Genomic DNA, 14,081 nt, shown 5'->3' on the forward strand with positions numbered 1-14,081 from the left:
ATAATAATATGCATGAATATATAAATCTGACCAACTTCTGATTTCTAAATCTCTTAACCAAGATTATATTCCTCTCTATTTTTCATTTAAGCCAACATATATCCATATACATCCAAAAATATGAGAAGCAGATAATATTATAACTATAATTTTTATAATTTTAATTTTTTATAATATTTAAAAAAAATACATAATAAACTAAACAATTGCATAATAATTGCTTCTTTTTTAGTTGTAATTGAAATTGTATAGAGTTTATTATTTATTTTAAAAAACATATTTATCTTGCTTATTAAAATTAAACTAGCAACTAAATTTTATAGAATATGCTAATCAAAATGCATACTTAACATTAGAAGAATTTATAATATAATTTCAATAAAATCATAAATAAATTAATTTTTAATATAATACATAAATATAATATTTCGTTTTATTTCCATTTTTCCTTATGTTATGATGCCAGTATTAAATGATACCAGAATAGATAATATTTAAATTAAAATCATAAAAATATTTAAAGAATTATCTCTTATTAAGATATTATTATCAAATTAAACTCCAAACGCGAAAAATATGGGAATTATAGTAAAATAAAAAATTATTTTTAATAGTTAAAGAATATCTTAAAAAATTATTATTGGTGAAGTTGGATAAAACACTTATATATTTAAAAATAAATTTATTATAGTTTTAAAATAATTCTTAAATAAAATTTTGATATTATTAAGTTTAAAAGACTATTTTGTTTAATATTTTTCATAAAGATTATTTTTTAGTTTATTGGTAAATTATTCTTTTTTTATAAAATAAAAATTTGGGCTTATTAATGGAAGTGCTTTGTCATTTATAATTTCATATTATTATTATTAAAGATACTTAAAACGTCTATTTGAAAGATTTTTAAGTATATTTTTGCAACTTGATTGAAGTTTTATTTTTTTTAGCAATTAATAAAAATATTTCTGATTACTAGAAATTGGTTTCTCTGAAGCTTCTTCTTCTCTATTATTATTTTCTATATTTAATTCTAAAACTTAATTTTTTTGCTTGTTATTACATTGCAACTTTAAATGTCATGAAATCGAATGTTTTAATATTTAAATTAAATATCAATGTTATTTTTATCTTTTACATCACAATTTTTTTCTACTAACGAAGTAGGGCTTAATGGTTCATCACCACTCAATAATGTGTTTTTTAATGCATTTGTAATCAAATTTGTCTGTATTGCCTGTAGATTTTTTATATTTTTCATAAATATTATTTTAAATATTTTTAAGCAAAAATTTAATTTAAATTAATTGGTTATTATTGTTAATTGTATGATTAGTTAATATTTATATAACTTTATATATTATTTTTTATTTAATTTGTAAAAAATTAGAAGAGTTTAATCGTTTTACAGTTATTATTTTATGATTTATAAATTTTAAATTATTTTATAAAAATAAAAACATAATTATTTGATTAAATTTTTTAAATTTTATTTCTTTATATTATTTTATAATTATTTATTTTTTATTATTAAAATAATTAAAATAAATTATTTTCTATTTTGTTTAATCAAAAAAAGACATATGTTTTTTCTAAATAAAATTTTAATAACTTAATTTATAAAATAAATTTTTAATTTTATAATATTTTCTTTTGTAAAGATAATAAAATATAAATTAATTAGACAATTATTATAGCCTCTTCTCCAATTTTTTTTTATCTCTTCTCTTCTATAGCCCATTTTCCCATAAATTTTTAATTTTTTATGTATAATTTTTAGCAAAAAATAATATCCCCCCCCTTCAAAAAATCATTTTTTTATTTCTGTAAAAATTAAAATATTAGTTTATTTATATAAAAACTAATAATATTTAAAGATATTTTTTACATTAAAAATATTTAATCAATTTGTTTCATTAGAAAACATATTTATTAAATAAATCATATTTTTTTAAAAAAGTCACTACAATTTATAAATTTTGAAACATGCCCAAAAAATAAAAAATAAATTAATTTTATTTGTACATATTACTTTATTATTTTTTCTTTAATTTTTTTTTTAAAAGTCAATAAATAAATAGTAAAAATTGATAATTGTATTATTTATTGTTTATATATATTTTTTTTCAAATAAATATAAAAAAATTATATTTCTTTTATATAACGATTTATCCTTTCCACTTTCCCTCAATAACCATAATTTTTCGTATTTTTATTTTGGGTAATATCGGATTTTTATAAAATTTATTTACTAATATATAATTATTTTAAATAATAAAATATAATATATATCTTAAATATTAAAAAATCATTTGAAATCTTCTATTTTTTGTAAATTAAAGGGATTTTTTTTAAAAATACAATATTATTACTTTTTAAATTATAAAATTTGTATGATTCGCTAAATGTAGATTTTGAAATAATTAAATAAAAATTCAATTGATACTGTTTAAATATTAGAATTTCTATAATTTAAAATAAACTTTTATTTTTAAAAAAAGATAATATAAAAATAACTTAAAAATAGAAAATTTTTTAATATTATATTTATTATTGTAAAAATGTATGCATTTATAATATAAATTGTTTTTTTATAGTTATATTTTTTATTTAGTTTTTTATATTATTAAAGTTATAAATAAAATGAAATATTATAAAATTTAACTATTTTAAATATTTTACAAACAAAACTTATTTGAGAAAATAAATATCTTAAAAATAATTTTCTTTAAATGATATTTATAACTTTTATTTTATATAGGACAAATTTTTAAATTTTTTTTTTTTTTTTATTTCAAAAAAAATATATAAAACTAAATATATATCATTATATTAAAATAATAACATATAATAATTGAATACACTTTTTTAAAAAAATAAAATAAAAAAAAACGACAAGACATCTTCTTTACAAAAAGCTCTCCACTGGAACAAAATACTCTTTTTGAGATATTTTTAAGTTTAAATTTTCGTTTTTTAGAAAATCTAAAGGCAATTCAACTGCATTGCCTATTATATGGTCTTTTAATTCTTTATATTTATCTAGTTTCCTTTCTTTTTGCCAACTTTCTATTTTAGAAATAGTCTCTAGTTAATCATCTGGATAACACCTAAAAACTTCTCTATATATTTCAGTGTTTATTTTTGTCCTCATGAATATTAAGTTTAAATTATCTTCATTTAAAGGATCTCTAGCTTATATTGAGTTCAATCCAAAATGTTCATAATATAAATTTTATCTTAAAGTAAAGCTGAAATTTCCTACCATTACAGGTTTTTTATCCATAAAACTCGAAACTAATTTAGTGTCTTCAATCAACATCTATTATTTTTTATTTTTTATTTTTTTATTTTTATTTTTATTTTTTACAGCTATTTCAGAATCTCTAGTTCCGATCAAAGATCGGTCATTAATATTTGCACTTCCTATTATTACAAACCTATCATCAACTATTAATAATTTTGAATGAACATAAATTATTTCACTAACAGGCTTTTTTTAATTTATTTTTTTAATTTTTCTATTTGCTTTTTTTTTACTTAATCATTTATTGATTTGTGTGTTCTTAAACCATAAAATCTTATATATTTATAAGGATTAATGCCTTAGTTACTTAAAATTTCATAAATTGATGAACCCCCTCTACAAATAGTATTATATTCCCAATATAATTAGCATTTCATTACTGCTGAGTTCGAATCATATACTTCTCCTTCGAATCCCTTTAATACGTATTTATATTTTTAAACAAAAAAATATAATTTTACTGGTAATAAAGGCATAACTACACAAACAAAAAATGATGTTTATTCTTAATAAGCTTTAATAATTCTTTAAATAAGTGCATTTGCAATTTAATTTTTAACAACATGTCCAGCTGTGCATGATATAAAAAATTGATTTTCAATATAAATAAAATGCTTAGATTAAGTAATAAGCTAAATATAAGCGATTTATATACTAAGTTCAGTATTAAAATTACTTAATCCTAAACTCCAGCTAGATCCTGAACGTAACATTTAGCATTTACAAGTTCCTGTTTTAGTATATTCAATATAATCAAAATGCATTTTCTATTTGATAATTTTCTCTTCAGTTTAAGTTTAATAAAACTATTATAAAGGAGTAGCCTTTTATTTATTTTTTGTATACATTTAGCTCATGTTAATCGATTCTGATTATTTTGCAGTATTTTTAATTTCAAAAAAGTTAACATCTTCTTATTTCATAAACTATTAATTAATATTTTCTAATAAATCAAGTCCATTTTTTCCAGCCATATTGTCAAAAGGATTACATATATTTTATGGCTTTTAAAAAAGCTTAGAAATTGTCTTAAATTCTTTTTATCTACTTTTCGTTTTCTATGAAATAAGTTCTTTTTATTCCATAAATTAATCAATTTAGCTTAATTTACTTTAATGATATTTATATATACTATATTTATTTAATGTATTTATTTCACCTTCATGAAATTCATTTATTTATTCTTCTTATAAATTTATTTTGAATTATTCTTTTAAAATTTAATTTATTAGTATTGCTATTATATTTTTTTATTTTTTACTTTTTTCACTTTTGATAAGACTAGCTTATGAAAAAAACATTTCGAATTGAGGTTTTTAAAAATCGTTTATTTAGAAAAAAATATTTTTTTCTTCTTATAATTTATAGCCCTCTATATTTTTTAGAATATTGCTGTAATAAAAGTTTTATAAATTTATGTTATTATTTTAAATATTTTTGGAATATTAAGGATAAATAATACTTTTTTAAAGTTCCTTTATATATTAATTAATTCTCAAATTTTATAAATTATCATTTTAATATTCGTATTATTTTTATTATTTCATAAGTTTAGTTTAAACTATAAATTTAAGATTATTTAATGTTGACTTAATTTTGGTCTTCATTTTTTAAAATTTAGGTTAATTTATAAATTCGTTAGTTTTCTAAAAGGTAAGTATTTAAAATTTATTTTATTTGTTTTTAGAATAAATATCAACCTTATAAATTTATTTATATAATATAATATAAAAAAATTATGATTATATATTTATTTATTTATTTATTTATTTATTTATTTATTTATTTATTTATTTATTAATATTATTTTTATTTAAATATATATTTAATTACTTTTGCGAATTCCCAATATTAAACAAAATGTCTAACCATATCTTTTACTACTTCGCCTACAACCATCATTTAGATATCATGCCAAGGCATTCTAGGTTATTTCATTCTATCTAAAGAAGTTATATGATGATGCCTTACACTTTGAAAATCTTTAATTCTAGCATTTGAATAATCAATACCTTTTTTAAATTTTAATTCATAAAATAATATTGATATATTTTTTTAAAAAAACAAACCCGGAAAATTATATAAATTTTATTTTTCTGTTTATTAACGAAAATCTGTTAAGTCATGATTTTATGTATCATATCTTCCATAACATAAATCTATTCCTCCTAAGTATCCTATTTATTAATCAATAATTACCATTTTTTCATGATGAGACCATAAAAAGGGCAAAAGTGAATTAGGATGCCTCATAACAATTATATTAGGATGAAGTTTCATTAAATAGTGTTTAGTATGAGCTGAATCTAATGTTAAGGCAATTGCAGGTTCTTTAAAAACAATTATCATTATTTGCACGCCCTTTTCAGCTAACTTTTCAAGAATTTTATCCATTCTACTTTCTTAATTTTTTATCTTATTTTTATTTTAAAAATCACATTTTAAATATTATTTTACTTCGCCAACAGGACGAAGCAAATAATTTTCTGGAGATAACCACCAATCAGTTATGTAAACTGATTGTTTCGCCTTAATTAGATTATGATATAAATCTTTGAAGTAGTCCTATTTTAATTATTATTGTATTTCAAATAATTTTTTAAATATGATTACATGTCCATCAATAAACCATTTGCATTCTGTGTTTGAACGTTCAGGGGCAAAAGAATCAAATCTATGTATTTCAGTGTAAGGAGAACATTATCTAGCTTAAATAATAGCGGCTAAAACATCATAGAAATGAAATTAATTCAAGCATTCTAAATGAAGTATTCTTGATGAAGTTCTTATTACAATTCCTGCTTCTTTTCCTGTTTTGGCTTTTCCATATTCCATTTTATAGTTTTGGTCAAACATTAATATTTCTCTTATTTTTTGTTAACCATTCTTATTTCCTATTTTTTTATTTAATTTAATTATACAATGCGTATATAAATTTATAGTACCATATGAATACATTAAACCTTCAGACGTAATTGCCAAATGTCTTCTTTACCAAGTATTAAAACATGAAAAACATTTTTTTTGAATCTACCACCACTTCTTTTTCCTATAAAAGTTTCTTTAGCTTTAAAAACACCTGAATAATCGTTTTCAGAGAGCTCGAAAAATTCCCAAAAAGCATTAGTTTACTAAATACTCATTATATCTATTATTCTTTATAAATAAATACCTAACTATTATTAAAATCATTTATTTTTCTAAGTTTTTTTTAAAAAATATACTTTTTAAAAAACTTCTTTATCAAATAATATTTTTTGCTCTTTTATAAAAGGAAATTCTGGCAAAGAAATATTAAATTTAAATTTAGAAATTTCTTTTTAAATCTATATTTTTTAAAAACAATATATGCTTTAAATATATTTTATTATTACTGCTTTTTCAAACTGTTTTATATCTTAATATCTTCTTCTTATTATATAATTTTAAATAATATTTTGAGTGTACTGTCTTTTAATCTCAAAAAAATAAACTACGTCATTTAGGAATTCTTTTTTTAATTTAGGTTGAGGTTCCTTCAATTAAAGTTACTCGATAAAATAATGCATAATTTATATCTTTACACAACGGAGCTGTATTTTTATCGGCTTTTCGCCTTATTTGTTGAATTCAGGAAAATTCACAAGCGTCATGTATATTTCATCCTTGTTTTTCTCCTGCTATGGTAACTCTTATTATTATTTATTATTTAGTTAACTAGAATGATAAGCTGTTTCATTCATAGTATTTTTAAATTATTTTTATTTCTAACAGATTATTTTATAAGCAAATATAAAAAATGCTTGATAAATTTAATAAAAAAATATAGATTAAATTTATTAATAATAGTTTTTTTTTAATTATTTAAAACAAATATAAATGAGAAAAAAGCAAATAAAATAATTAAAAATATTGAAATATTAAAATTCATTCTTAAATTAAAATAATTTTTATATCAGCTCTATAAAAATTTAATAATGCAACTTAATTTAAAGTGAATATCAAATTTTAAAAAAAAATATTATAAAAAAATCCCATTTAAAAATAATTTTTGATTGAATATATTAATTTTTTAATAAATAATAAGCAAATAATGTATATTTTATTATAAAAAAAATATTAATAATAAATAATTTATATTAGATTTTAATTATTATATTTAAATTTTTCAAATAATTAAAAATTTAATAATTGCATTTTTTATTGTCTATTTCGTCCACAAAAAAAAAAAGTTAAAAAATTTAAAATCAATCTATATTTGTTTCATATAAAAATATAAACTTTTATTCTCTATCTCTCCTGTATCAAAAATAATAATTTTTAATAATGGATTTTATAGTGTAGAAAATAATAATAAAATTTAATTTTATAATATATATATAAAAAAATATAAAATAATAAATATATTATGAAAAGATATATTAAATAATTTTAAAATAGAAATATTTCAATAAAAATATATTCTTTTATTTATATTATTTTATAATATTTATTAAAAAATATTAATAATTATTTATTTAAATTTAAGTAGATAATTGGAAGATTGAGGGAAATATTTTTTATTTTTGAAAAAGTAGATATTTCTAGAAATACTTTTAAAAATTAGAATTAGTAAAATTATAATGAATTCCAAAAATATATAATGGAAAAAATTCAAGGAAATATAATTGAATTAGAAATACTTTTTATTTAAGTTATTTATATAAAATTGAACATAACTTAAATTTAAAATGTCAAATTAAATACATATTAAGAAAAAAGAACTTTTCTTAGTATTAATTATCTTTAAATTTTAGATGAGTATAAAGTAAATATTATTGATTATTCTATTGGAAACAAAATTTATATCTGTTTTAAAATATATCAATCATTTAATCTAAAACATCAATCCCAGTTATTTAACTTCTTAATTCTCTATTATTAGTAGAAAATAACTTTTCATTTAATAATAACGAAATATTTTTATAAGTGTTTAATCATATAGAAAAGTTTATTTAAAATAACTTATAAAATTTTAGTTTTTATCTTCCTAATTCTATTACATATAAATTATAAAAAAAAATTATATGAAAATATTTTTTAAAAAATAATTATTTATAATATTTATATTTTTAACTTTTATATATTTATGAATTTTTGTTTATTTTTCTTTTTAATTAACACATATTAAATAGAAAAAGAAAAAAATATATTTTCATGCAAGTGCATATAAAAAACGATTAAGATCCTGACTATAATAATATAAATGAAATTCAACTAAATTCTTTTTCGTATATAATAAAATTAATATAATTATCATTTTCAATTAATTATTAAACTATTTAAATAATAAAAAAAGTGAAAGAAATAAAAGAGCACTTTCATCGTGTATTTTGATCAACATATAAATACTAAAAATAAATATTAATGAGCCTAAAAGTAATACTTTAAATATATTATTTCCATCTATATCTTAATTAAACAACCAATTATATGAGCTTGAATTATCTTTTCCTTTGTAAAAATAATGAAAATAAAAAAAAACATTGAATTAAAAAAAAAGTTTTTTAAATGATGAATAAAGAAAAGAAAAAAAATTACTTTATAACCCTGATATATATATAGATCATATAATCAAATTAATAAAATAAAACAAATAGAAATTAAAAAAAATATAATTGGATTTTTAAAGTTGGTCTTTAGTAATGGATAATATTTGCGACAAAAAAGTACAAATCCTTTGCGAAAGTTTCATATAAATAGTTAACTTGGAATATTTAAAACTTAACTTATTTTAATGGGGTTTTTTAAATTAATTTATAACTAGATAAAGTATAGAATATATAGGAAATATTTTCGAAAAAATCTATTTATTTCATTTAGATTTGAATTTGGGCAGATGGGGATGCACAAGACATAATACATTGGGATTAATTTGTGATTAAGATGTTAAATTATTAAGTTCTTAAATATAAAAATAAGACAAATTAAAATATTTATGTCTTAATTTAAGAAGTTGGGGTTATAACAATTTACTTATTAGTGATTAATCTATTAGTTATTTATAAAATATGATTTCTTAATTATAAATATTACAGTACTTGGAATTGAATTTGTATATGTGGGGATATAATAATATAAATATTAATTAAAATTCGATAAATGAACTTTTATTAATTTTTAAAAATTCTTTTTTTAATAAATTAATGAGTTTATCAATTAATTTGAAGGGGTTTATTTTATTAAAAAAATAAAAAATATTCTTATTATTTTAATTTTAATTAGTTATTAATATTGTAATTATTCTATAATGAATTCTCTTTTTGAATAAATTAAAAATATTCCTTTACTAATGAATTTCCAATTAAATATAACAGGGTATTAAATATATTTATAATTATATTTATTAAATTAAAAAAAAGATGGAATTAAAATAATACATTTTAGAAATATAACCTTAAATACAATTAATATTTAATTTTAAATTGTAAATTTTTAACAAAATTAGATATTTAACTTGATAATCATTAAGAATTTTATTAATTTAATTAAAACTTTTGCAAAAATGCATTATAAATTAAAAAGAATATTATTACCCAAATATATTATATTAAATATAAACTATAAAAATTTATTAGATAAGACATATTTATATAAGCTATAATTGAGTTTTTAATTTGAAAAACAAAGAAAGTATAAATTTGCTAATAAATGTTAATTTTCAATTTTAGATATAAAATATATAAATTATATTTATATATTTTTAACTATCTAAAATAAATTATCTATTACAAAATAATATTAAAAATTCTATCTGTTATAGTTATCTATAAAACTGTATTTTAAAAAATAATTTAATATTATAAATCATATATAATTATTAATATTATATTTTTAAAATATAATTTAAGAATTTTTTTTAAAACAATTATTTAATAATAAAATATATTTTATTTTTTTATTCATATTTAATCATTTAAAAGTTAATTATTATCTTTATAATATTCTAATAAATTCAAGTTATTATCTATTATATTATTATTTAAACATTGATCTTAATTGGAAGATTCTTTTATAAAATTTTAATTAAGCTTTTCGTTTCTAAAAAAGCAAAGTTTTTATTTTTTATTATTTTAATTTCCTTCTAAAATATTAAAAGTTACTGTTTTACTTCTTCTATCTTTTCGCTTTTAGTTTTTTATTAAGCAACTTTTTGGTCTATTTAGTTTTTTCTATTTTAAATTGATAAAACCACATGATTAGTTTTATTTTAAACAAAAACTTGATTTATTTGTATTGTTTTCACTGTCTGATGTTATAATAATTTCTCCATTTTATAAATGATTTTTTAGATAAAACTTGAATTCTTCAAATTCATATTTTTAAAACTAATTTTTGGCTTTTTTCAATAATAATTCGACATCTTTATCATTTTTTTATTCTATTAGATTATTATTGATATCTGTTTGTACTTTTTTGCTATTTATTTTAAACTTTTTAGTAATAATAATGGATTTTGTATATTATTTATGTTAATTTTTCTAATTTAATCTAATAAAGTTCATTATTATTTAAATCATCTAATTTTAGATACATTATTAAGTTTTTATTCTTCATCAGGATTTTTTTTTTTTTTGGATTTAACTAGCTTTAACATTTATTCTTATCGTAATTATTCTAATTTTTATTTCACTTACTCTTTTTATTTTTCTTATTTTGTTTTTTCTTATTTTTGTTTTTTCATTAATTCTTTTACTCTATTTAAAGTGGCATGATCAAAATATTCTTTAGAAATTTATTATTAAAAATATTAATTTTAATTATTTTCTTAAGTATTAATTGTATATTAGCTTTTTTAAGATTTTTGAATGTTTTTAGGGGGTACATTTTCTTTTATTTCTTTTATAGACTTTTACTCTTGTTTCTTTTTTTAATTCTTTTATTAATTTCTAATACGTATATCTTCTTCTTATTTTTTAAGTTTTTCTTTTAATTTTTATAATCGTTGTTGTTTCTCTATTTTTTCATTTTCTTATTATTATTTTTCAACTTTTTTTTTTATTTAATTATTTTTTACTTTTTTTTACATTTAAATTTTAGGTGATTTTTTCTTATTATTTCATCTATTTATTAACCTCTCTTTTCTTTTTTATTTAATTTTTAGATTATAGTATTATACTTTGATGTAAATCTTCATAATCACTTGAATTATTGTTTTATTTATTTGAAAAATAAACAATTTATTATTATATATTTTATTTTTCATGTTAGTTGATTTATTATTCATTTTATTTTGTATTTAATTAAGATAATTTTTTTTATTTTCTAATTTCTATTTATTTTTTTATTTATTTATTGCTTTGCTTAAATAAATAATAATGAAAAATAAACCTTTGAATGATATTATATTTGTATCATCTTATTTTTACATTAATTGAGGCTTTTTCTATTCTTTTTATTATTTTTATATTATTATTATGCTTTGTGATTCTTACTAAGGCTTATCTTTTGATTTATATTTTTTATTTTTTTTTAATATTTAATTTTTACTTTATTGTTGAATATCGTTAATATTAAAATTAATACAATTTTCAACCTTTTTACAAATGAATTTAGTTTGTATTTCGGCCATTTTTTTTCGAATTCTAATTTTTTAAAACCAATTATTATTAATAATAAAGGATTTTTTTTAAAAAAAAATATTTAATAATTCATAAAATAATTTATTTTATTGAAAAAAATAATAATTTATATTTTAAATATTAATTATTAAGTTTCTATTAAATAAATAAATAAATAATAATTTATTTTTTATGATATGAAGATATCGTAAATATATTTTTTGGTCAATTAAATCTTTTTAAATGTATATATCTTTTAGATTAGTTTAAGTTTACAAAAATTTTGTGTAAAAAAAAAGTACAAATTTATTAAATTAAAATATTTAATTATAAAATAGGTAAAAATCAACTATTACTCCCGCCCTTAAAAATAAAACACATTTAGTTAATGGTTTAATCTTACAACAAACATTACAATTTCTTTACTTTCAAATTCATTTTATTTAAATTTCTATAAATTTTATTTATCTATTTTATGATAGTTATTGAGAATTTATTTATATTAACAAAAAATAACATCACTATATTTTTAACTTAAATAATCGTTCTAATTATATGAAATATCTAAAAATATATATAAGATCAAAATATTAATGATATGTATTTAATATTATCTAAAAATATATTTTTAAATTAAAAGTATAAAATATATAAATAAATAAACCAAAAATATTAAATATGATTAAAATGAAAACTAATTTATAATTATTATTAATTTTTAATGCATTTATTTTTATTATATAAATAATTTATATAATTTTTTTGTGAAAAGAAATCTATAGTTAATTTATTTTTATTTAAGAAAATCATTATTTTATATTTTTATAATAAAGCTTTATAATTTTTTTTTTTTTTTTATAAATATCAAAAATACTTTAGAACATTTTAATCTTATTAATATAGATTGTTTAAAAAAATAAAATCAAAACATATCTTAAAAGTTTTAATTTAAATTTAAAACCCATTCACTTACGTTGATTGTAATATTGATGATTAATTAGAAATTTTCTAAGTTTAATAAAAATAAGAAATCCTTTAAACAATATTAAGAATATAAAATATTATAAATATACTCAAATACAACTAGAAAATTTTGTTTAAAAATAAATTAATTAATTTTTAGATGATGAAATTGAAAACTATAAAAAAAAGAAATAGAATTGAATTAATTAAAAAATAAAAACAAGAAGAAAATCCAAATAATTATATTTTGAATTAATAAATTAATGAATAACAAAAGCAAATAGATAATATAAGTATAATACACGCTTCTAAATATATATTTATTTAGACTTGTTAATATTTAATTAAATAAAAATATAAAAATAGTGAAAATGTAATCAAATTTTAAAATTAAAAATTTTTAATTTAATAAATAATGTAATTTATAAAAATATTTAAAAAATAGAATTAATTTATTTATACGAGTATATGTGATGCTTTTTAATGATAATTATTGTTAAATTAAAGAAAGAAATTAATATAAAAAGTATAATGAAAATAAAAAACTTATTTAAATTTATTGAATAATTTTAATAAAAAAATTTAAAGAATTTATATTAAAGTTTTAATATAGTTTTTATATAAAATATTTAAGTTGAAAGATACTTGTAAAATAAATCTTAAATAATATATATATAAAAAATCAATTAATAAATAACAAAATATTTTAATAAAAAAAAAAAAAAATATAATTATATATATAATAAAATAAAATTAAATTCATAAATAAAATTTATAAATTTTATAACAAATATTAATTGTCTTATAACTATATAAATTCTTTCAAGGGCGCTATATATCGCATTTAAGTTTTTAATTTGTAATAAATTTTTCAATTTAAAAAATTAAAAAATAAAGATTTTTAATTATAACAAGACTAATATTACTAAATAAAGCATTATATCATGAGAAAAAATAAAAAATATTACATAAAATATTTTATAATATTTAAAGAAAAATTATTAATATTATATATATAAGCAAATAAATATAATATATTATAAATAATAATATTTTATATAAGTTATTAAAAGATAAAAAAATAAAAATGACTTAGACTCAATAAAAAATAAATTAAATTTTTCAATAGTTTTCAAATAATTAACACATAAGCATTTTTTAAAATCTAATAAATTTAGAAGATTAATTTTTGAGTGAATTACGTCGAAAAAATCCCAAAATAATAGAATATTTTA

The 14,081-nt window shown here is 16.0% G+C and overlaps 1 protein-coding gene across 1 annotated transcript, besides 14 other annotated features; it reads right to left on the reverse strand. All coding sequences in view use genetic code 6, as the record gives it.

Moving 5' to 3' along the window:
* Nucleotides 1–149: 149 nt before the first annotated feature.
* Nucleotides 150–181: a microsatellite.
* Nucleotides 182–363: 182 nt separating this feature from the next.
* Nucleotides 364–429: a microsatellite.
* A 1,385-nt stretch (nucleotides 430–1,814) lies between these two features.
* Nucleotides 1,815–1,869: a microsatellite.
* A 384-nt stretch (nucleotides 1,870–2,253) lies between these two features.
* Nucleotides 2,254–2,303: a microsatellite.
* Nucleotides 2,304–2,821: 518 nt separating this feature from the next.
* IMG5_048570 (phospholipase d1, putative) lies at nucleotides 2,822–6,447 on the reverse strand (the record flags this gene model as incomplete). The annotated part of the gene is made up of 6 exons (XM_004037525.1): nucleotides 2,822–3,490; nucleotides 3,538–3,720; nucleotides 3,766–4,376; nucleotides 5,005–5,316; nucleotides 5,374–6,198; nucleotides 6,339–6,447. 6 exons carry the CDS (start codon nucleotides 6,445–6,447, stop codon nucleotides 2,822–2,824), a joined length of 2,709 nt encoding a protein of 902 aa, XP_004037573.1.
* Nucleotides 3,323–3,366: a microsatellite.
* Nucleotides 3,492–3,516: a microsatellite.
* Nucleotides 4,410–4,460: a microsatellite.
* Nucleotides 4,471–4,534: a microsatellite.
* Nucleotides 5,047–5,113: a microsatellite.
* Nucleotides 5,060–5,132: a microsatellite.
* A 4,520-nt stretch (nucleotides 6,448–10,967) lies between the features above and the next one.
* Nucleotides 10,968–11,004: a microsatellite.
* A 295-nt stretch (nucleotides 11,005–11,299) lies between these two features.
* Nucleotides 11,300–11,355: a microsatellite.
* Nucleotides 11,311–11,360: a microsatellite.
* Nucleotides 11,361–13,869: 2,509 nt separating this feature from the next.
* Nucleotides 13,870–13,905: a microsatellite.
* The last annotated feature ends 176 nt before the right edge of the window (nucleotides 13,906–14,081 follow it).

This window comes from Ichthyophthirius multifiliis, assembly GCF_000220395.1.
Source record: "Ichthyophthirius multifiliis unplaced genomic scaffold scaff_1120509250121, whole genome shotgun sequence".
Taxonomy (NCBI): Eukaryota; Ciliophora; class Oligohymenophorea; order Hymenostomatida; genus Ichthyophthirius; species Ichthyophthirius multifiliis.